The 25,051-nt window shown below is 39.4% G+C and overlaps 1 protein-coding gene across 1 annotated transcript in view; it reads right to left on the bottom strand.

Annotated features, from left to right (window-relative positions):
• The window catches only part of nagpa (N-acetylglucosamine-1-phosphodiester alpha-N-acetylglucosaminidase), a 30,797-nt gene extending 6,225 nt beyond the window's left edge, over positions 1 to 24,572 (bottom strand). The window contains exons 1-7 of the mRNA XM_053327477.1: positions 24,426 to 24,572; positions 22,931 to 23,136; positions 21,720 to 21,987; positions 14,685 to 14,824; positions 9,836 to 9,944; positions 1,913 to 2,041; positions 400 to 605 (exon numbers count right to left, since the gene is read on the bottom strand). Coding sequence (XP_053183452.1) covers positions 400 to 605; positions 1,913 to 2,041; positions 9,836 to 9,944; positions 14,685 to 14,824; positions 21,720 to 21,987; positions 22,931 to 23,136; positions 24,426 to 24,520 — 1,153 coding nt within the window. The 5' untranslated portion in view covers positions 24,521 to 24,572. The remainder of the gene's footprint in view (positions 1 to 399; positions 606 to 1,912; positions 2,042 to 9,835; positions 9,945 to 14,684; positions 14,825 to 21,719; positions 21,988 to 22,930; positions 23,137 to 24,425) is intronic.
• Positions 24,573 to 25,051: the final 479 nt, after the last annotated feature.

Below are 25,051 nucleotides of genomic sequence, written 5' to 3'. Positions count from 1 at the left end.
TTCTTTCCTCCCTTCCTTCCATCCACCCTTTCTTCCAGTCTTCTCTTCCTTCCACCTGTCTTTCACTTCTTTCTTCCTTCCTCCTTTCCTTAACGTCTTCTCTCCTCTTCCTTCCTTCCTTCCTTCCGTCCTTCCTTCCATCTTTTCTTCCTGTATTCTCTTCCTTCAATCTGTCCTTACTCTCTTTCTTCATTCCTTCCATCTGTCCTTCCTTCCATCTTTTTAATGATCCGGCCCACATCAGATCAAATTGGTCTGTATGTGGCCCTTGAATGAAGATGAGTTTAACTCCTCTGATCTAATTAATAACTAATTTCCAACCATTAATACATCCTTTATAAGTAGACTCTTATTGTGAAGTGTAATAAATATTAAAGTTTCCATGTTTTCATCACTGACTTGGTGTGCAGACTCCGTGTGAGCCGCATGCTGGCTGCTGACACAACAGAGCGTCGCATGCGTCTCCATGCCAACCGTCCTGACAGCGACAGTGTCCGTCCACACAGTCTCCGTGTCCGCTGCAGTCCGCCGGCTGGCAACGCCGCGGGTGAACGCACAGGATGGTGGAGATACGACGGGCGCAGCGCCACCTGTTGTCCAGCTGGCTGAGGAAGGAGAAGGAAGATGAACATGAACGATAAACACATCAGTCATAGGGTCTGTTCTAAACCGCATACTTTCCTACTACTCTACTAACTCTGACGTCTATTGAAGTATGTAGTGTGTTTAACTGTGTAGTATGTGATTTAGAGTATGTGAGAAGTTCCTGGATGGTTTACTAGATTCTCCAGAAATGCAGAGTATGCATCAAAGCTGACTACTCACACTCACATTACCCAAGATGCAACGCTACTACTCACACTCACATTACCCAAGATGCAACGCTACTACTCACACTCACATTACCCAAGATGCAACGCAACTTCCGAAAAAAAAACCCCCAAAATACAAACGTCACAGATCACCACCTCGGTGGCTTCAAGTTAGCTACAGCTTCCTCTTTTCAAAATAAAAGCACCAATTCAATCGTTATGGTTTTCTTAATAATAAAAAGTAACGGGTGTTTTATTTTGTGAAAATGACAGGAAGTGCGTTACTCGCTACGGCTAAGTATGTAGTATAGAAGTATGCAAGTATGTAGTATAGAAGTATGTAGTATGTAGTATTTAGGTATGTAGTATAGAAGTATGTAGTATAGAAGTATGTAGTATGTAGTATAGAAGTATGTAGTAGTATGTAGTTTAGAAGTATGTAGTATGTAGTTTAAAAGTATGTAGTATAGAAGTATGTAGTATAGAAGTATGTAGTATGTAGTATAGAAGTATGTAGTATGTAGTATAGAAGTATGTAGTATGTAGTTTAGAAGTATGTAGTATAGAAGTATGTAGTATGTAGTATAGAAGTATGTAGTATATAGTATAGAAGTATGTAGTATGTAGTATAGAAGTATGTAGTATAGAAGTATGTAGTATAGAAGTATGTAGTATAGAAGTATGTAGTATGTAGTATGTAGTATAGAAGTATGTAGTATAGAAGTATGTAGTATGTAGTTTAGAAGTATGTAGTATGTAGTTTAGAAGTATGTAGTATAGAAGTATGTAGTATGTAGTATAGAAGTATGTAGTATAGAAGCATGTAGTATGTAGTATAGAAGTATGTAGTATAGAAGTATGTAGTATAGAAGTATATAGTATAAAAGTATGTAGTATAGAAGTATGTAGTATGTAGTATAGAAGTATGTAGTATGTAGTATAGAAGTATGTACTATGTAGTATAGAAGTATGTAGTATAGAAGTATGTAGTATGTAGTTTAGAAGTATGTCGTATGTAGTATGGAAGTATGTAGTATAGAAGGATGTAGTATGTAGTATAGAAGTATATAGTATGCGAGGTGAGGGATTGATTGGCTCACCAGTGATCAGACGGGTAGCTGGCCAACGAACCATCAGTCACAAAGGTGGAAGACCCGCCTCCATCCAGATTAATGGCGTTAATGACTCCGTTCTTCTTCAGGAACTCAGCCACCTCCCAAAGATTCATCCTGCGCAGAGATAAAAGAGTCAAAGTGAAGCCACAGAAAAGGTGAATTATTAACAACACTAATGAGCAAAGATCCTTTAAACCTGCTCTGGACTCTTCCTAATCTCTGTGTCAGGAAGTCTTGATAATGAATAACTCCCAAAATGATAATATAGGACAATCAGTCGAACCCCTTTCCCATAAATCTAAACTCATATTAACTTATGAAGACTTGAAACTCAGGCCAGTTGATTAGTGAACTATTTTCATGTTTGCTTTAGCAAAGGATTATGGGAGCTGTAGTTCCTTTAAATGCTCAGAAACTAGTGTTTAACATTGTTTAAGTATATTTGAACTTCTAACACCTAAAAGGATGTTGCTACTCTTTACTTTATTTCTGCTATTTTTATGATGATTTTAACTATTTATTATTATCATAACCCTCAGGTCATGCTTTTGTTTTATAGTATACAGTATTATGGGTCATATTATCTTCTCTACACCTGTAAATATGGAATGGGATTTGTGCATCATGTGACTGTCAGGTGACCTGGATGGATTAACCAATAAAAATTAGACTTGCTCATTAGGAGCTCCTAGCTGCAGTATAAGGCAGGAAAGAGTTAATATTTAAGACCCTTTTAAGTGGAATTGAAGACTTTTTACCACCTTTTAAAACCTGCAACACACACAACATCTACATCTACTGCCATTTGCATGTGCATCAAGGGTAAAGTGATATTTCAATTTATACAGTATTACTATTACATTATTACAGTCCAGTTATTTAATCCTGCAGTAGCAACATTTATTGTGAAAATCCTCAGAGACAGGAAAGAGAGAATATTTAAGACCTTTTGTAAGTGAAATTTAAGCCCTTTAAAAACCTTTTAAGGCCTTTTTATAAGTAAACTTAATAAAAACCTGCAGATGCCCTTTAAATCACTTAAATACACACCTTACTGTATCTACTCCTACAGTCCAGTTATTTAATCCTGACTATAATTCACTACATTGATAGTGAACTCCTCAGAGACAAAGAGGAACATGTAGATATCTAAAAGCCTCTGAGAGTAAAAACACATTACATCATAGTGACATGACACACAGAGACGTTGGGAGGTTGTTGTTCGCTCTGAGCTGACATGCTGAGGCTTTTTATCGAGCTGCTGCTGCTCTGATATTGACTGGAGATAGACACACACACACACACACACACACACACACACACACACACACACACACACACACACACACACACACACACACACACACACACACACACACACACACACACACACACACACACACACACGTGTACAGACATGTCTGCCTGTTGTGTCTTTACAGAGTCGGATCATTAGCAGTAACACATAAATCTCCAGAGTCAGGTCTGAGGGTCTGAGGGTCTGAGGGTCACTGCTCTGACGATGGAGGGAAAGTCCGATCAATACTATCGATCAGCTGACGGCTCTTTAGTGAGTCGAGGTGACCTGAGCTTGACATTACGGTTAGTTCATCATAAATTAACCTTTTCAGAGGTTAAAATGGGAGGGAAGAAGGAAGGAAGGATGGAAGGGAGGGAAGAAGGAAGGAAGGAAGGAAGGAAGGAGGGAGGGAAGAAAAGAAGGTAGGAAAGGAAAGAAGGAAGGGAGGGAGGAGGGAAGGAGAGAAGGAGGAAAGAAGGACAGGAAAGAAGGAGGGAGGGAGGAAGGAAGGACAGAAGGAAAGAAGAAAGGGGGTTGGAGGAAGGAAAGAACGAAGGGAGGAAAGAGAAGGCGGAAAGAAAGGGGGAGGGAGGAAGGACAGAAGGAAGGAAGGAAGGAAGCAACAGTGGAAGCAGACGGGTCAGTTTAACGTCAGGAAGGTTAATCATCTTATTTATCTGTTTTATTTTACTGCTCTACTGCTCTCTCTTTCTAAGCAGCTTTTACTTCTCCTCTTTATTTATCTAATAAAGTCTTTTACATTTACAACATTTAACTATTTAAATAAGGACTTTATCTTCATTATACTTTAGTTTTTAGTTTTACTTGGTATTACTTTGGGTTTCTTGGTAGAGGCGACGGAGTCCTTATCATAAACCATCAGGAAGCAAACACACACACATGTTGGATAAATGTTAGTTCAGATGGTTATATGATGATGATCTTTGAGTTTCTGAGTTTCTGTTTGCTTTACGTCTCCTTTAATGTGTACCAAGACTAACTGTGACCTGCTTTAATAAAGTATTCCTTCTATATCTGGATTTATTTGGATAATGACTCATTATATATTAATACCAACTAGTTCCTGATCCTTGACCTATTTTTATCATCTGTATAAATTACACACATAGTACATTTATTATCTTTATTATTATTATTATTATTATTATTATTATTGTTACCTTCTATTTCTCTCGTTTCTTCTTGTGCTGCTATAATGCAACAGATCAGATATTTCCTGGTGTAAAGTAGGAACCTGCTTATTTGAATCCTGTTACTACAGTAGACTGGACAGCTATTCAAAAGCTGTTTTTTAATATGTTAAATGGTAAAGTAGTCGTCAATTTTCATCAAGATTTAGGGGAGCTGATTTGTGCTTTTTTTTTTTTTTTTTTTAGCTTTTTGACGTTTTTATAAATATCAGTTTGTATCTAAGCACAGATGTTGAGGCCAATTTCCCCCTCACATACACTTTCATTTATTTATTGTTATTATGTATATGTTGAAAGTCATATTAGGCATGAGGAAAGAAGGAAGGAAAGGAAGGAATGAAGGAAGGAAGGATGAAAGGGCGGAAGAAGGGAGGAAAAAAGGAAGGAAAGGATGGAAGGGAGGACAGAGGAAAGAAGGAAGGAATGAAGGAAGGAAGGGAGGAATAAGGGAGGAAAGAAGGAAGGAAAGGATGTAAGGGAGGAAGAAGGGAGGAAAGAAGGAAGGAAAGGATGGAAGGGAAGAAGGAAGGACAGAGGAAAGAAGGAAGGAAGGAAGGAACCAAAGTGGTGAAAGAAGGCGTCTAAATGATTTCCATCTTCAAACAAACGGTCATTAAAACTAGTGTTGATTTGCCGTCTGTTGTCTGTGTGAGTCTGTGTGAGAGTCTGTGTGAGTCTGTGTGAGAGTCTGTGTGTGTCTGTGTGTGTCTGTGTGTGAGTCTGTGTGTGAGTCTGTGTGTGAGTCTGTGTGAGTCTGTGTGAGTCTGTGTGAGAGTCTGTGTGAGTCTGTGTGAGAGTCTGTGTGAGTCTGTGTGAGTCTGTGTGAGAGTCTGTGTGTGTCTGTGTGTGTCTGTGTGTGAGTCTGTGTGTGAGTCTGTGTGTGAGTCTGTGTGTGAGTCTGTGTGAGTCTGTGTGTGAGTCTGTGTGTGTCTGTGTGTGAGTCTGTGTGAGTCTGTGTGTGAGTCTGTGTGAGTCTGTGTGTGAGTCTGTGTGTGAGTCTGTGTGAGTCTGTGTGTGAGTCTGTGTGTGTCTGTGTGTCTGTGTGTGAGTCTGTGTGAGTCTGTGTGAGAGTCTGTGTGAGTCTGTGTGAGTCTGTGTGAGTCTGTGTGTGTCTGTGTGTGTCTGTGTGTGAGTCTGTGTGAGTCTGTGTGTGACTCTGTGTGAGTCTGTGTGTGAGTCTGTGTGTGAGTCTGTGTGTGTCTGTGTGAGTCTGTGTGTGAGTCTGTGTGTCTGTGTGTGAGTCTGTGTGAGAGTCTGTGTGTGAGTCTGTGTGTGAGTCTGTGTGAGTCTGTGTGAGTCTGTGTGTGAGTCTGTGTGTGAGTCTGTGTGTGAGTCTGTGTGTGTCTGTGTGTCTGTGTGTGAGTCTGTGTGAGTCTGTGTGAGAGTCTGTGTGAGTCTGTGTGAGTCTGTGTGAGAGTCTGTGTGAGTCTGTGTGTGTCTGTGTGTGACTCTGTGTGAGTCTGTGTGTGAGTCTGTGTGTGAGTCTGTGTGTGTCTGTGTGAGTCTGTGTGTGAGTCTGTGTGTCTGTGTGTGAGTCTGTGTGAGAGTCTGTGTGTGAGTCTGTGTGTGAGTCTGTGTGAGTCTGTGTGTGAGTCTGTGTGAGTCTGTGTGTGAGTCTGTGTGTGAGTCTGTGTGTGTCTGTGTGTGAGTCTGTGTGAGTCTGTGTGTGAGTCTGTGTGAGTCTGTGTGTGAGTCTGTGTGTGAGTCTGTGTGTGTCTGTGTGTGAGTCTGTGTGTGAGTCTGTGTGTGAGTCTGTGTCTCAAACATTCAAACATCAGCTCATGGTTTTGTGTGTTTGAGGTTTTGAATAAAAACACATGTTCACAGTAACAGTAACAGTGAAGTTTAACAGCTGATCTTTTCACAAGTCAAACAAACTAGAACTCAAACAGCACTGAGCCTGTTATTCATGTTTGATCCCAGCGGTTACTCAGCCATGCATCAAACCCTGTATATGACTGTTCCTTCTTTCCTTCCTCCTGTCCTTCCTTCCTTCCTTCCTCCCTTCCTTCTTTCTTTCCTCCATCCCCCTTTCCTCCTTCCTTCCTTTCTTCCTTCCTCCCTCCCTCCTTCTTTCCTTCCCTTCCTCCTTCCTACCTTCTTTCCTTCCTTCCTCCCTCCTTCCTTCCTTCCTTCTTGCCTCCCTCCCTCCCTCCTTCCTTCCTTCTTTCCTCCCCCCTCCCCCTTCCTTCCATCCTTCTTTCCTCCCTCCCTCCCTCCCCCTTCCTTCCACCCTTCTTTCCTTCCATCCTCCCTCCTTCCTTCCTTCTTTCCTCCCTCCCTCCCTCCTTCTCTCCCTTCCTCCTCCTCCTTTCCTTCCTTCTTCCTCCCTCCTTCTTTCCTTCCTTCCTTCATTCCTCCCTCCCTCCTTCTTTCCTTCCTTTCATCCTTCTTTCCTCCCTCCCTTCCTTCCTTCTTCCTCCCTTCCTTCCTTCTTCTTCCCTCTTCCTTCCTTCCTTCCTCCCTCCTTTCCTTCCTTCCTCCTCCTTTCCTTCCTTCTTCCTCCCTCCTTTCCTTCCTCCCTTCCTCCTTTCCTTCCATCCTTCCTCCTTTCTTTCTTTCTTCCTTCCTTCCTTCCATCCTTCCTTCCTCCTTTCTTTCCATCCTTCCATCTTTCCTCCCTCCTTTCCTTCCTTTCATCTTTCCTCCCTCCTTTCCTTCCTCCCTTCTTCCTTTCCTTCCATCTTTCTTTCCATCCTTCCTTCCTCCTTTCTTTCTTCCTCCCTTCCAACCTTCCTTCCTCCTTTCCTTCCTCCCTTCCATCCTTCCTTCCTCCTTTCTATCCATCTTTCCTTCCTTCCTTCCTTCCTTGACTCGAGGACAACAGGAGGGTTAATGTACTTTAGAGATTTATCTTTAGTAGAGTTCAAACAGCACTGAGCCTGTTATTCGTGTTTCTCCCAGCGGTTACTCAGGCATGCACAAATCAAACTGTGTATATGTATTTCCTGGTTGAGGCTCGTTGTATTGACTCAGAGCTTCGTGACTCACTTCGTGTTAATGGAATAAATTATCATACGTTGTTTCTCGTCCGCAGCAGCTGTGCTTCGGCTCTTTTCTTTCTTCCCCAGAGAGAAATCAATCCTCTCATCTGTCTTACTCGCTGCTAAAGATTAATATTGCTTCCATTTTTCCATTTTGTCAATTTTTCTAGCTGAAATTAAAAACTAAGAAAAAACTACTTTGAATGGCTTCACAGCTTCTAATAAAAGATCCATCTGCACTGCTGCACATGCTGATCTATTAAACAGGAAATAGATGAAATCCAGTGAGGACATTGAGAAGACAGTTATTATAAAGCAGATCCAAAAAAGAGGAAAAACTATCAACCTGAAGGCTCCACAAGCAACAACAGAAAGTTTCATTTATAAATAAGCCTAAATAAACACAATAACAACCAAACTAGGAATCCATGAAAGCAATTGAAATATATTACAAAAAGCACAATGATGAAGTTCTGATAGATTTACACCAGAAAGGTCAAAGAGGGAATCATTGCTCCCTTTACTTAAAACCTGTTCCAATCACACCATGATGGAGAGAGAGGCTTTTATTTCTGTAAACAGACCAATAAATGTCTTGAATACAGATTTTTACACAGTCTGCATTAATTCAGACTGAGAGGATGGAAAAGGTGAAGCTACTCTTAATAAATGAGGATCAAAATGGGTTTATAAGACACAAAGGCACCCTTAGCAAAAAGTAGTATACATGAAGTTCATTTTATTAAGTATGCTTGAGTGTAAGTGTATACTTCCTGAAAACAATTGGTTGCATGTAAAAAAAATAAAAGGGTGTCATCAAATGCTCGCTTCAGAGAAATCACCCTATTGTGAGTCTTTTACTGGGAACTGAAACAATGAGTTACACCCTTAGTCTACAGAAAGAGAAGGGGGAAAGTACTCAAGGAAATAAGATTCTTTTAACAAGAGGCATCAATGCCATCTACTCATCACTGATGTTAGTACATAGCATGTTTTCTGCCCCAAATGTTTGCAAATGTCCTTCTAGCTGACTGGATGGTAGGACAAGCCCAGCACCACATCTGCAGACTAACAACTGACTTTCAGTAATGTACCAGCAAGTAAAATCGAGGAGGAAGGAAGGAAGGAAGGAAGGAAGGAAGGAAGGAAGGAAGGAAGGAAGGAAGGAAGGAAGGAAGGAAGGAACAGTCAAAACAGACAGGGTCAATTTGAAGTATAAGTGTAAGTCTTAGTATTAATGTACTTAGTCTCAGACCAAGTATACTTCACTATACTATTCTTAAGCATATTAAATATGGTATATAAAAAGTAAACTTCAAGTATACTGCCTCAGTTTTAGTATAAAATAAGTATACTCTTGTTGCTAAGGGCAACCCCATGTTAATATATGAAGAGTTCTCCATGTTATTGATTATATTAAAGGAAAAACAAGGCAGTCTGCTGGGGATTGGACAGGGTGAAAGATTTCAATTACAGAATCAATGTGTGAGTCCGTTAAGATGAGCCTAGAGGTGGTTACACAAAGGGGGGTAATAAAGGGTAATAAAGGGTAACAAAGAGGGGTAATAAATGGTAATAAAGGGTAACAAAGGGTAACAAAGAGGGGTAATAAAGGGTACTAAATGTTAACAAATGGTAACAGAGGTTAATGTTTGGGGTGGAGTAGGTGTGTGTTTCTCTTTTTCACCCGTTTCTGTTTCCTTTATTACAGAAGTGTCAAACTCATGTTGGTTCAAGTGGGCCAGACCATTAGGAAGGAAGGAAGGAAGGAAGGAAGGATGGAAAGGAGGGAGGAAGGGAGGAAGGGAGGAAAGGAGGGAGGAAGGAAGGAAAGGAGGGAGGAAGAAGGAAGGAAAGGAGGGAGAAAGGAAGGATGGAAGGGAGGAAGAAGGCAGGAAGGAACTTTTTGGGTAACATTGATGTGTAATTGTTCGCTCAGTATATTTGCCATCAGTCTGAAGGCTTATATATATATATATATATATATATATATATATATACATACACATATATAAAAAGGTGATGCCTACTTCCTGAAAACAATTGGTTGCATGCTTCAGAGAAATCGGCCTATTGTCAGCCTTTTTCTGGGAACTGAAACGATGAGTTACACCCTTCTATAGAAAGAGAAGGGGGTAATAAGACTAAAGGAAGAGACACTGAGGGTAATTTATTTGTACTATTTTCTCTCTCTCTCTAACAAGAGGCTTCATCTGCCTTTATAATGAACTGCACCCATCTACCCAGCACTGATCTTAGTAGATAGCATGTTTTCTGCCCCAAATGTTTGCAAATGTCCTTCTAGCTGACTGGATGGAGGGAAAAGCCTAGCACCACATCTGCAGACTAACAGCTGACTTTCAGTAAAACCCTCAAAAACGTCTTTTCTCCTTCAGTTTGCTCCTTTTCTTACCCTCTTATCCCCGTTTGTCCATCAATCTGGAACAGGATCACTTTCCCCTCGGCGTCGTGACCCACCGCCGTCCTGGCCGAAACCACGTCAGCAAAATAGTTCAGTTTCCCTGTCGAAGAAGAACAGAGAAATGTTTAGTATGATGGTTTTGTGTCCATGTGGTTTAGTTTAAATTTAAAAGTTAAAATGTGAAATAAACGTATGAATAACTTCACACATTCTTTTTTTGTGGACCCAGCATCAAATTTCTGCTTTTAATCCATTTAGAGAGAATATATTAGAGGATTATGGTAAAAATGTCTAAGTGGTGTAACCATAAAAACTTTGTACCAAATAAGGAAGGGATGGAAGGAAGGAAGGAAGGAGGTAGGGAGGAAAGGAAGGAAGGACGGGAGGAAGGGAGAAAGGAAGGACAGAAGGAAGGACGGAATGAAGGAAAGGAAAGGAAAGGAAAGGAAAGAAGGAAGGAAGGAAGGAAAGAAAAGAAGGAAGGAAGGAAGGAAGGAAGGAAGGAATGGAAAGAATGAAGGAAGGAGGGAGGAAAGAGAAGAAGGACAGAAGGACAGAAGGAATGAAGGAAGGAAGGAAGGGAAGAAGGACAGAAAGAATGAAGGAAGGAAGGAAGGAAGGAGGTAAAGAAGGAAACAAGGAAGGAAGGAAGGATCAGTATCAGTATAAGTCCACTTAAATACACTGTAGGTGATAAAATATTTAATATTTATCATTCTACTGTGGTTACACCATTTGACATTTTCAGGAGCATTCAGTCTGATGCTGCTTTTAAAACTATTTTAAGACATTTTTAAATTGCTCATCTTGCCAAACCTTACACTGACATGTTGGAACCAAAATTAGATCTGAATTATGCTAATGGCCATAGTGAACAACACATGGAAACACCTTAGCAACCACCTTAGCAACAGAGAGTACAGAGCAGACGGCAGTTTGCTGGCACGCACCCTGATGTGAGTTTGAGGAGGAAGTTGAAGCAACAATGCAAACTAAATGTTCAGAGCAGGTTTATTCATTTATACACACATTCACTTCAAGTTTTAGACCTTTCAACGTGTTTAAATATGAGAAAAGAGCAGAATACGTTCCCTTTAAAAGACTCCTATGTTTCTAGTTTTACAGAAAATGTTAGGGTTAGGGTTAGTAAATGTACAACTATGAATTTATTAATTTGTTGTTTTTATGAGTTTAATAATAAATTAAATTAAAGTACAACCTAAGAAGCCTAAAAACAGAAATTAATCATTTTTGTGCTTTTTTCCCACCTTCAAATACAGAATGAGTTCTTACTCTCATTTAAAACTAAAATATATGATCTAAGATATGTACTGTGCAATATATAGATAACCCTCGTGTCGTCCTCCCGGGTCAAATTGACCCCGTATTCTTTCCTCTCGATCCTTTCGTCTGTACTTCCTCCACCCTCCTTTCTTCCCTCCTTCTTCCCTTCTTTCCCTCCTTCCTCAGTCTCTCCTTCTCTCTTTCTTTCCTCTGTCCTTCTTTCCTACCTTCCTTCTTTCCTCTGTCCTTCTTTCTTCTTTCCCTTCCTTCCTTCCTCTCTCCATCCTTCCTTCATTCCTTCCTTCCTTCCTTCCTTCCTCCCTCCATTCCTTCCTTCCTTCCTCCCTCCTTTCCTTCCTTCCTTTCCTTTCCTTCCTTCATCCTTTCCTTCATTCCTTCCTTCCTTCTTTCCTTTCCTCCCTCCTTTCCCCCCTTTCCTTCCTTCCTTCCTTCCTTTCCTCCCTTCCTTCCTTCCTTCCTCCCTCCCTCCCTTGACCTGAGGACAATAGGAGGGTTAATACTATGTATAGTTTGTAGTTGTATGTGAGGGTGTTAACCTTTAGATACAGACTTTTTAAATTTAAGTTGACTACTATTACTACTTTTTTTATTCAGGCATAATTGACTATCTACGGAGGGTTGATGTTTCTACAGAGTTTAAACTGAAGATTTGAGGACATTAATGTATTCATTTATTGTTTTTATGGGTTGAATAAATGAATAAACATCCCTGTCTTTACTTTACATCAAGCATAAAAACTCATCATCATGGTATCTTTTATAAAGTGTGTTTTCATGTCTCAGCTCTGTAAACAACAGTTAGGAGCTCTGGTGTGAACTTTGGTTGGTGCGTCTAGTTTCGATGTGTTCCTGTTAATCAAACAGTACAGTGCAGTGTCGTGTTGTGTTGTGTTTTGGTGGAGCGATGGATGGAAGTCATGTCAGGGAACGCTCCGCAGTAGTAATGTAAACACACACAGTCACATTTAATTACTGCTCAACTCCCAGTCAGGTGAACTGGTCAGGTGAGCATGTTACTTCCCTCTGTTGATGGTTTAATTGGCCCTGATCAGGACACTGGAGTCATTGAAAGTCTGTGTGTGTATGTTACCATGGCAACCGACGCCTGTAAACTAACCTGCTGTTGAACTTAACGTGCTTCAGCTACAAGGAAGAGGAAGTAGATATGTTGTGTTGTTTACTTTGACATCTGCAGTTTCTGATCACCTTAAAGCTACAGTATACATATATAATATAATATAATATAATATAATATAATATAATATGATATAATATAATATGATATAATATGTGACCAGTTTTATAACGTAACATTCAGAGGGAAGGACTGACAGATCTGAAATCATGAATGAAGTCAAATATTGAGCTTTATTTTCACTACTTTTGTGTCATGCCCTCTTTACTTGTCTCTGCTAACTGGCCTTTTTCTCACCTTAAACTGTTTTTAATGCTTGTTTCCTGGTTAAACTGGTTTCTCTGCTGTTTGCCTGTGCTACTTTATAATTTTATGGTCTTTTATGTTTTAATTTAGTTTTTATTGCCTTTTTTTTTTGCTACGGCCTCACTGATTGTATGTTTCTATTGTCTTTGTTTTTGTTGTTATGGTCTTTTTGTATTCTGTGAAGCACTTTGTGAAAGATGCTATACTATATACATTTATTATTATTATTATTATTATTATTATTATTATTATTATTATTAACTAGGTCCTCTGTCAAAGCACCAACATCAGCTGCTCATAATGTTGTTACTGTAATAACAGTCATTGTGACTCTTCACAATATGTTTCTGTTTTATTATGACATAAACATGTTAACACGATATTTCTTCATCTAAACACACACAGCTTACCAAATAGAGACTCATTAGGTTGGTTACACTATCAGACAGTCTAACATGGCCATGGCTTTTTATGGTGTAACAAGCTTATTTTTCCAACTTATATCCTCAATAAAACATGTTGTAATGTATGTTGTTATGTGAGATTTTGTTCTGAAGTTTTGTGAGAATTTTATAACATAGTACAAAGTCCAGAAACACAACAAGCGAGTGAATCTCTGTAAACAGGACTGTGTTTCAGTGCATGAGCAGTGGCAGGTTACTAGCTGAAATACTTGCATATCACACACTTAACAGTGGTATTTTTGAATTTTTCATTATTTGGCGTTTGTCCATCCTTAGTGTGCTGATTACATGGTGCTAGAGGGGCAATTAAAATGTTCTATATTGGGTAGGCTTTACACAATCAGGAGGGGCAGATCACCGATCAGTGAGTTTAAATAAACCGATCACCGATCCGATCACGTCTTTGTCCACGCTCCGTTTCTTAAACTCAGCTCCTCCTCGTGTTCCTATCCAGGTACATTTGTGCTGTTGAAACATTTTGCAGATGCTTCCCCACGAGGTTCTTTAGTGTTGCTCAGGTTGTTAAATAGCTTGTGTTTTATCTGTCTGCCCACAACACTACATGTTTGTTTGAATCTGACAGCTCATGATTCAAGATTCAAAAAACTTTATTGTCCGTCACACCGTGACACAGATTCAAACAAACATGTCGGTGGTGTGGAACTTCTTCAGAGTAAATGAGACAGATAAAACACAAGCCATCTGCAATCTATGCAACGGGAGCATCTGCAAAAAGTTTCAACATGACGACATTGATCGGATCGGCGAATTAATACATTACAGCCCATCTCACTAATTGCATTAAATGCTAAATATCGGTTGATCCAATATAGCCGATCAGATTGACGTAAAGCCTAATATTGGGATAGATATCATTACTGGAATATAAAATGACTGATATCTGAATATGAGATTTTGGTCATATTGCCCAGCCCGACTTCTAAGTATATCAGTTTATTGCTGGTTTGGCTCCAAACATGAGATTTCTGGACAGTAGAATAAATATACATCATTTCCAGTGTTATCCTTTAATGTTTATGCTTCACCCTTGTATTTATTTTGTTCTTAGGGGGCCACCGTAGAACACACACACACACACACACACACACACACACACACACACACACACACACACACACACACACACACACACACACACACACACACACACACACACACACACACACACACACACACACACACACACACACAGTAGATGATGTTTGTGCTTTCTGTCCAGGTGCACAGTAATGATACGAGGAGGTGCGTAGGCATGGGATGATAACCGTGTTCACCGCAATTTGAAAAAGCCACGATAACCGAAACCGGCAAATTTTCTGTCATAGTGTTCCTAAGGTATGAGCTTTATAGTCTGGTCAAAGACAGACAGGAAGTGCAGGTCAGAAATCCCTCAGGTGGTGCAGCTGCAGCGTAGAGTATCACGACCCCTCACACTCTCATTACAGTGTATATTCAGGTTAAATGAACATGTCTGTCTTTATTTTTCTTTCTTTTAGGAACATTTTAGAGCTGTAATCACAATACCACCATACCGTGAAACCGTGATATTTTTTCTTATGGTTATCATACCGCCAGAATCTCATACCAGCCCATGCCTAGAGGTGCGTACCTGTCTCCTGAGTCTTGTCACACTCGGCCTCCAGACTGCGGTTGATGTAAACCTCACCGTTTCTCAGCAGCCACATCACTCCACTGACGAGCTGAACGAACGGGTTGGACTGGTCCAAAACATCTTCTTGAGACAGATACCTGTGAGAACAGACGGGAGACAGATAATCAGGTACGAACTGACCTGACCTTTATTATCTGTGCTGCTTTGAATCTGATAACTTCACCCTCACTGCAGATTCTCTAACTGATTTGATAGCAGTTGGCTCAATGCCACACATGTAGTTACATAACTCTGACTGCAGAAATCTCCCTGCTTATGATATGATACCTCAACTCAGGGAGAGGAATCACCTCGCCTTATATAACCTCGTCTTAAATTACCAGCCAGTGCAAACCCCTTTTTAAACTGCTCCTCAGCTGCTCTGGTGAGACAGAGCCCTGACATGTTGAGTTACCTTCCTTCCTTCTTTTCTCTGTCCTTCCTTCCTTTCCTTCCTCCCTTCTTCCATCCTTCCTTCCTTCCTTCTTTCCTCCCTTCTTCCATCCTTCCTTCCTTCTTCCTTCCTTCCTTTCCTCCCTCCCTGCTACCTTCCTTCCTTCTTTTCTCTGACCTTCCTTCCTTTCCTTCTTTCCTCCCAACCTACCTTCCTTCCTTGGCTGAAGGACAACAGGAGGGTTAAAACTGAAATGTTCTTATGGAAAGGTAATGGTTCACTGGCACAAGCACACACTGCTGGTTTGAATTTTGAAGATAACACAGATCTACAATTAATTACTGTTTGATATGAAGTGAAATTCAATGTGTGAGAAGAATACATAGATATATATAAACAAAAAGCCTATTTCTACATTGATATGTTTGTTGATATTTGCAAATTGTATGTGTTTATTATCTGTCAGTGTTAATAATCGTCTGTCCTGCTTTGGCAATATAGATTTCTCAATAAGGCTTTTTTGATATATATATATATATTTTATTTGGGCGGGGGGCATTTTTGCCTTTATTGGAAAGTTAATGGTGAAGAGACCGACAGGAAACAAGGGCAGGACTTTCAACAAAGGTACGCTGCCGGACTCAGACCAAGACGCTCCTGTGAGAGGAATCATTCAGTAATCTGCCTTCAACTCATCATCTGCATCACGATCTTCACTGTCTCCGAAATGTTCGTACACAAATAAATCCCGACTGTTGCATGGAATAATAGCGGTGGTCCTGTTTGTGCCCCCGATCTGTGCCGCATAAGAAACTGTTGTTAAACCAGGAGGTGTAAAAACACGGCTCAACTGTTGCATCACACTGCGACCCAGAGTTGACATTTTTGGGCGATTGAGCAATTGTTGGTAGAAGGAGGTTTGTGGTTCGTTGTGTGTGAGATATATTGAGGTTTATTTTTATTAGAGCTTCACTCTCTCTGGATGTTTGACCCTCTACACCCACACAGAGTTGCATCATGTGGAAATTCCTGGGATTACTGACCTCAGGTATCAAACAAACAAGTTAAAATGACTCCTCAGGGTTTATAGATAATGTGTGTGTGTGTGTGTGTGTGTTTTGTTTGTTCGGTGGTGAAGTGTTGACCCCACGGTGGATTTATAAATATCCAGTTCTCCAGGAAATTTCTTGAGAATCATCTACTTGACTCTACTATTTAATGAGATGTAAGAAGTATTTAAAAGAAGCTTCATGTGTTGATATTTCTCTGACAGAAAATGTGATGTTATCACAACTGGACCAGAGCTACTGGAGCTATTGAGTCAACACTGACTCAATATCTGTGGGTTGTTTTCGAGTTGTTCGGATCGTCTCAGATAAACAGAAGTTATAACTGCTAATATGATCAAACAGGAAGGAAGGCAAATGTGGTTTTTACTTGAGACAAAGAAGAGAGAAGGCTGAAATAAATGTAAATGCGTGGTATGAAACGTGAGGTTAGGTGCAGACAAGCAGAGACTGAAAGTATTCTAAGAATGGCGACCCGTGCCTTATCAAAACAAAAGCTGTTGTACCCAGAGAGCGTCTGTGGCTAGTTCTGATGTGTTTTCAGAAACTTTTTGTGCTTAATATACAATACTGTGCAAATGTTTGAGGGACTTTAGATGTTTAGATTCTTCTCTATAACGCAGCACCATCAGGGAGGCGACTGATCTTTATTGTCATTGCAAGTATACTATGAAACATAACACTAACACACCTACACACACCAGCCCAAATACACCCATGCCCATGACTAGATCTGGGCAATTATGGCAATAAACTAAATCATGATTAATTGAACGTTTAACCTCGATTATGATTAATAAAGGATTATCTCCACCCTTCATGAACAATGATGTATTTTCACAGTTTCTTTAGTTTAGTATTTTCCACTGCTGCCCTCACACATGAGGATCTTTAGGGAGTGAAAATAAAGATGTTTTAGGTGTGACGCTGTGGTTAATGTCTAGTTTACTTGATTAGAACTATGTAAAGATCATGGTTTGGGTTAAAATCATCACTGGAGACAAGTTTTCAAATTCCTTAAAGATATGCAACCTTTGCTGTCATGGCAACAGTGAACACCACCATTAATTGACATGAGCAAGATTAAGTCAATTAGAGTTTCTAAATGTCGGTTTCGATCATTTTTCGATTAACTGCCAAGCCCTACCCATGACCACATACACATTCATACCCATAGCCTACAAACTTTAAAATGTGTGTTGAATACTCTAAAATGTATTCTGCAGCATGACAACTGACAAACATGCAGCCAGAGTCACAAAAACTATCTTCATCAACAAGATGAACAAGGAGTCCTGCAGCAGATGGTTCTCATGTCAACATGCTGGAGTCAGTCTGGGTTTAACATGAAGAGACAGAAGCAACTGAGGCACCGAAATCCACATGAGAAGAAGAACTGTGAGAAACTTGGAGGAACAACCGACCTGCTGAGTACCTGAAACACTGTGTGCAGGTGTACCGAGGAGAACTGAGGCCTGGACTACGAAGCAAGTTCAATATATTCAGGCTAAGGACTGTGCCATATCATACCGCCCATGATAATATGGGTATATACGGTATACATTTTTACGTGATAAAAAAGTGTCATTCACGATATCAATAATGTAGCGGCGCAATGAATGTACGTTCTCTAGCCGCGCTGTATCGAGCTGGCAAAGACAAACATAAATACATAAAGTTACCTCCCTTTAATAAAGCTGCTGTCACTTAACCTCCTGCATCCTCATATGTAGACATTACATTTTGGGTTTTGCTGGATTCAGATTCTGCTGAACTTTGACCTGTTGTCCTCGTTCATAAATGCCTCTTTTGCCCCCTAGTGGTAACATACGCACATTACAGTGTAAACAAATCAGCCGAAGTGGACCAGGTACAAAACTTTTATGGTTACAACTTATTTATTTATGCTTAATAACATTTGTAGTTTTATGTTATCGGTTTGTTGGATTAATTTTAGCAACAATACGACACTGTTAATTCATGTAAAGTGAAGGTGTAAATAATAAGGAAAAAAAGGAAATAAATAGTTTTATAAGCTGATGAATTGATTGTGTTATACAGTAAAATAAACCCATTGTCCCTATATGAGGGCATTATTTATTTCAAAAACTACTTCCTGTTCAAAGACAATGCTTAGTATTTGCATTTATCAGGTCCTACTAATAATATCTACGAGTAACTAAAGATGCATACCAAACAAAAGCAGCAAAAGCAAACCAAGCAACGAACGTTAACCGGACTGCGACTAAGTTATTACCACTCAACTACTATTATTAAGGGCCGTCCACACTGAGAACGATAACTACGCATGTATAGTTTTAAATGTTGTAATTTAAGTGGATGGAGTCCACATTGGAATCACTTTCAGAGCGATAAAAACAGTGACTGTGAATCAAAATCCTTATTTGTTTATTATAAAGCAGCTTTGCTCCTCTCTCACCATGGACTGACGTGCTGTATAATAGAGCAGGATGACAGAGGTGATTTATTTGGTCTTTATTATTTTATATTTATTATTACAAAGATGCTGGAGCTTTGTTCTCTATTATAATGTAAAAAAACAACAAAGTTAGCGGGTGTCACTGCTGCAGCGCTGCATTTTTACACACTGCGCTTCATGATGTGCTGCAGGTCAGTTTGGACTGTAAATACTGAAACATCACAGCAAATACTTCTGATCAACACAATGAATCACCACCCACCTCTGAACTCTTCTGTTTAATTTGTTTTTTTTTCCGTAAAACAAACCACAGCAGTAACAGCTCATCACTGCTGACTGACGTGTTACCATGGTAACGCTGCCTAATGAGTAATCTATGGTTTCTCTCCTCTCCAAAACAGGAGATACGGCTGACTTCACATGCTAATGAGGGTTCAAACATGACTGTTTCATGTTTGCTGATTAACTGAAAAAGTTACTCCAGGATTGTTTTATGTTATTTTTTGACTAAGACATAAACTCAAAGACTTTTTTGTTTTGTTTATGAACTTTCAACACCACTGATGTGAAATAGTTTTGTTTATTGGGAAGTTGAAAGTATCTTGGTTTTTGTGTTAATAGATTTCTGAGCAACTGAGAAACAAAGCACAATAATACTGCTGCTGACACCTTGTGGCAATAGATTCACATTTCGCATTAGGTAGCCTGTGATCAATAACAGCTGCTGCAATCACAGATAAAAGGTTGTTCAGTGTTTTTTTCTACATATCGTCATAAATATCGTTATCCAATCGAGGATTCACTAAGTGGTCACATGACAGCGGTTATCGACTGTCAGTCAACCCAGGTTTCCTCCAGTCGAGCCATGAGCTCGTTCACATAGAAGGCACGATGAAGGCAGCATATGACCAGTCGCAAACATGGACAAGGACAAGTCTACGGACAGCTGAGCAACATATTTAACTAATAATGAGCAAAATACAATATGAGATAAATACGAATAAGTTAAAACACATAATCCAGGCTAAAAGCGATACAGTTGCAGCTGCCAAATGAAGGAAGGGCAGCCAAAAAAAACCAACTGTGTGAATAAGTAATTAATAAGCTTAATAAGCTGTGGCTCAGGAGATAGAGCGGGTGGTTTGATCCCTGGCCTTTCCAGTCCACATGTTGATGTGTCTTTGGGCAAGTTACTGAACCCCAAATTGCTCCTGTTGGCTGCTCTAACTATGTGTGAATGGGTGTGAATGTGACTGTAGAATAAAAGCACTTTGAGTGGTCGCAAGACTAGAAAAGTGCTACGTAAGTGCAGTCCATTTTTATCAATTTTTGGTAATAAAACCAATTTGAGGCTTTTGGTCTACAGCTGTGGATTGAAAAGATAGGTGGAGGTGAACAGCTGCTACTCCAAATCTACACTCGGCTCTAGTTTTGTTTAGAGTTTTCTCAGTTTCATGTGTGGACATGAACGGCTCGTGTTCGGCAGTGTTGACAAGTTGTGGTTTGCGCCCAGACAATTAATATACTAGTACACAACTTCCTGTGAAGCCACAAAGTGACGTGTTTATACTCTGAATTCAACACACAAGATTAAACATGTAAATTAGTGAGCTTTCGGAGGTGCTGATAGGTGGGTTTTGGTTTCTCCCGTGCTTCCGGTCTTGGTGTGAAACCAACCAACTGCTGGCTTTCGCTTCATATTCATATCTCTTCTCATCTAACCCAACAAACCAGATTTGATATTTTCTTTTATTTATTCCACTTCTCTTAGTTTCCTCACTTACCTCGCCTCATCTTTCCTTCTCAATAATTGAGTGTTTTATCAACCCTAATTGTCCTGATTGAGATCACTTGATCCACTCAAGCCTAATTTATAGACTGTTGTATCTTTAGCTTACATCTCATGCTATGTACATTTAGTGTAATTGAAACATCATTAACCTTACTTTTACGACACAGGAGTCATTCAGTTTATTGTGTAAATGTAATCTTCTGTTTGTTTCTTTCAGCACTGGAGAGCCATGTGTGTTTTTTGGTTTTTCCCCTCCATTTATTGCTGCACTGATACAATTACCAATTAATTGAAGTTTCTTGGCCTTCCCTTCCAATGCTCATGATGATAATCAACCTAAATCTTTTCTAAATCACCAACTCCAAATTTCTTAAAACCTATAGATTATGCTAGAATTACCTTTTATATATCATTAGTCGCTGGGTTTAAGAAAACAGCCACATTTGGAGAAAAGTAAAGACCTTTCAATTTGTGTTCACTCTCCAACAAACTTTCCAATCAAGTAAATCTGATTCCCGGCATTTACAAAACGTTAATGATGGACATATCAGACAACACTTTACACATTAAAGGAGAGTGGGAATCGGAGCTCAACACCATTAGATGATGACAAATGGGAAGATTTATGTTCAACAAGACATGGAAAGAATTTGACTGGAAGGTGAAGATGAGGTTCTTTAAGACCGCACTAGTGGCTCCTGTGTTTTTAAAAACAATATCACAAACAAATGTTGGAGGAACTGTGGTACGGTTGGGAATCATACTCATATTTTCTGGGACTGCCCCAAAATACAGACATTCTGGAAAGACACCAAGGAAGAAATGGAGAAAATCTTAGGAACTGATATTTCCTTGGACCCCAGTTTACCATTGATCAGTGCCATGTAATGCATATTTTGTTGATGATTGCAATTATTAACTGGAAACCCTCCTGCGACAGCGCAATGGTTACAAAAAAAAATCAGACATGGCATCTGATGGAACATATGACTGCCCTCCTACAGCTAAAATACCTCTATTTATAAAGGGGATGGACACATTATTCTCTCTTGGTTAAGACCTTCGTTCTTTATTAGATGCATGGATCCATGGTGTGTATTTTGATCCTATATAGTGTTATTTTATTTGTATGTAGCCTAAATATGTGTGGAATGAAGCCCTACCTCAAGGTAATGCCAATAAAGTTAAAAAAAAGGTAATTTTCTCACTTACTAGTCATGGAGACAGTTACAGTTTTACCACTTTTCTTATTAATTTGACCCTAAAACACTATTCCAGAGCTCCTGGTTGGATCTCTTACCCAAACACCAGGGTCCCGTCCTTCCTGATCCCAAACTGGGCATTCTGCACCCCGCCGCTGTCCTGCACCAGCCTGCCGTTGCTCACCACGTTGCCCAAACACTGGTGAGATGACGTGTTGAAGAAGCCGGCATTCTGGGCATACAGACACCCGGCGGCCTCGGCTGTTTCCTCCACTGACGCCAACTTCTTCATCCCACAGCCGCCCGGCCCGCCTGGCTCCAACACCGACAGAGACCTCAGCGGGTCGTGGACCACCGTCATGTGACCTGAAGATGACAGAGGCAACGAGATTTGTCAAAAAAACCCACCAAAACAAACCAAAATCTGAATATAAGTCAAGTCCACTTGATCCGATTCAGACTCAATCGATCCAACCTTTGACCTATCAGGTTACTTAAACTGAGATACGTTAGAAAGATTACAGTACGCCTGCTTCTTTTTGTATAAGGGTCAGTGATAAATAAGTGTTGGCAAGATGAGCAATTCAAAGATATCTTTAAGAATAGTTTTAAAAGCAGCATCAGGTTGTTGGTTTTATATCATTTGTAAATGACATTTGCACCATTTGTTTTTACCAAAAGTAAGACTGAATGCTCCTGAAAATGACAAATAGTGTAACCACAAAAGAATGATAAATATTACATATTTTATCACCTACAGTGTATTTAAGTGGACTTATACTAATAATGACTGTAAATGTTTCCTGGTCTCCATGATTCTCCAGATGAAATGTAATATTTAGAACAATAGTATTCCATTAGCTTTATTTAATATAAAAGTTATAATGTAAGATCATGCCAAACTAGTTGATATGGTGTTTTATTGACTATTTACTTTTTAAGGAAGTTGAATTAGTTGGTACAAAGTTTTTATGGTTACACCACTTAGACATTTTTACCATAATCCTCTAATATATTCTCTCAAAATGGATTAAAAGCAGAAATTTGATGCTGGGTCCACAAAAAAAGAATGTGTGCAAGTTATTCATACGTTTATTGTCACATTTTAACCCTTTAAATTTAAACTAAACCACACGGAGACAAAAAAACATAAAAGGATCAAAGTTTAGAAAGTAAATATAGAAACAGACAAATCAATAAATCAGGAGGTTCATCAATCAAACAACCAGGATTCAACAAAGACGCTCAGATCAGTCCAAAGTCGCTGCACTCGATCAATAACGTCAATTTTTGTGACGTTGTCACTGACCGTAAACCCATGTGGACCTTCCCGCCACGTCGGACACAAACACCGAGGACTCTGCCACCGGCAGCCCGCCGTGGTTACTGGAGAGCCAGGTCTCGTGGGTGGTGTTGCCGTGGGCGATGGACTGACAGTCTCTGACCTGACGGTGGGAGCGAGAGGGGCCGTGGCCGTGAGCGTACGGCAGCAAGACGTCATCTTCCATCGAGGGTCTGAAAAAAGGAGAAAGAAAACATGTTTACAGAGTGTTAACGGAGCTCATGTTGTAGATGGATGACAGTCAGGCTGAGCAGGATAATGATTAGTTTTACTATTGATTAATCTGTTGATGATTTTCTAAATCAAACAATTAGTCATTTGGTCTAATAAATGCCAGTAAATATTGATAAATATACTGAAAGCCCAAGATGATCACCTCAAATGTTTTACTTTGTCCTGACCTTTGTCCAAACCACTCAAATGTATCTATTATTATTATTACAGAAGATAAAAGAAAGCAGAAAATATTCACATTTGAGAAGCTGAAACATTTTTGCATTTCCTTTTCTTAAAAATGACTCTATTTTTACTGTCCACTTGCTGCTGTAATAGTACAAATTTCCCCATTGTGGGACTAATAAAGGAATATCTTATCTCATCATTTTTGGTTGTAAATCAATTGATTTATGTTATTATAATGTAATGTAATTTGATGGGGGGAAAAAAGAAGCTCAATTTTTTTCAATTTTTTTTCATGCCTAAAAAGAAATAAAAACACTCCTGACTGAGGGTATCATAATTCATGCATGAAAGGGTTAATTCAACAACGTTTCCATTGTAAGTGCATTATAAAGGATCTTCTAATGGTCAGTATGAACAGGAGGAATCATTACAACAAGATAAACATGCCTTATGTTAATTCAGGCTCTTGACAGTTCGTTTTAAGACTTAAGACTTTAATCTAACTCTGACTGTAACAATATCACCACCTGGTGGCCAAACATAGTATTGCCACATAAACTATCAAAGTCTCTGAAGGAGAAAAAGCAGAACTGGGTTGACAGGTTTTCATCATGTGACTACAAGTTTTTATCAGTTAACTGTCCAAACAAATACGTTATCTGTTATTATAATTAATTTAGCTGCAACACAGACTTAATACACTGATAATTACACATAAAACAGATGCAATAACACATGCAGCAGTTCTTAACAATGAAAAAATAATAAGATACGAGCTTTTATGAGAAGTAGTAAGGTTTGAATGTGAGTTCAAAGGGGGGAGGGTCAGTAAACGTTGATCTATAATAAGGATATAACGGTACAAGTGTGTTATATTAGCTTTAATGTAAACTTTTAAGATAGATTATCCTATTATATAACCTACCGTACATTATCCTGCCGCTACTATCTTTAAAATCACTCTTATGAAAGAGAAACTAAACTGAGCACACTTCTGTAGACAGCTGACTTGAAGCAGGCCAGAGTCAGCTGGTAGCTCAGAGGAGAACCAGGATCTTACCGGGATGTTTGTGTATCTGACAGCCGGACACAGAGCCACATCAGCGGCAGCAGCAGCAGCCACACACTCCGACATTTCACCGTCCCTGCTGCCATATGAGGAGGAGATCTAGCCGGCTACAGTCCACCTCCGCACCGCCTGGCTCCCTCATCCTCCACTGACTCTCACTTCCTGTTCGGCTCCACAAAATAAAAGCTGAAAAAGTGCTGTTCTTCTTCTTTTTGGATTTTATAATGGGGGTGTTTGCATCAAAAATGTTTCACTACTGCCATCTACTGGAATAGAAATATAAGACTTAAATTCTTCTACATCAGTATATATACAATAGAATTAATGATTTATTCTCCATGTTATACTTTCACTACATCACTCATAATACTGCAGTACTTTAACTGTAATACTGCATACTACATCACTCATAATACTGCAGTACTTTTACTGTAATACTGCATACTACATCACTCATAATACTGCAGTACTTTTACTGTAATACTGTATACTACATCACTCATAATACTGCAGTACTTTTACTGTAATACTTTAACTACATATTCTGGGTATATAACAAATACAAAGAAAAGTAAACGTATATTTAAAATAAAATGTACACAATACAACTATAACTT

Source organism: Scomber japonicus, chromosome 10 (assembly GCF_027409825.1).
Source record: "Scomber japonicus isolate fScoJap1 chromosome 10, fScoJap1.pri, whole genome shotgun sequence".
NCBI lineage: Eukaryota > Metazoa > Chordata > Actinopteri > Scombriformes > Scombridae > Scomber > Scomber japonicus.
The sequence above is the reverse complement of the archived record's forward strand: the minus strand, read 5'-3'. Positions and strand labels throughout refer to the sequence as shown.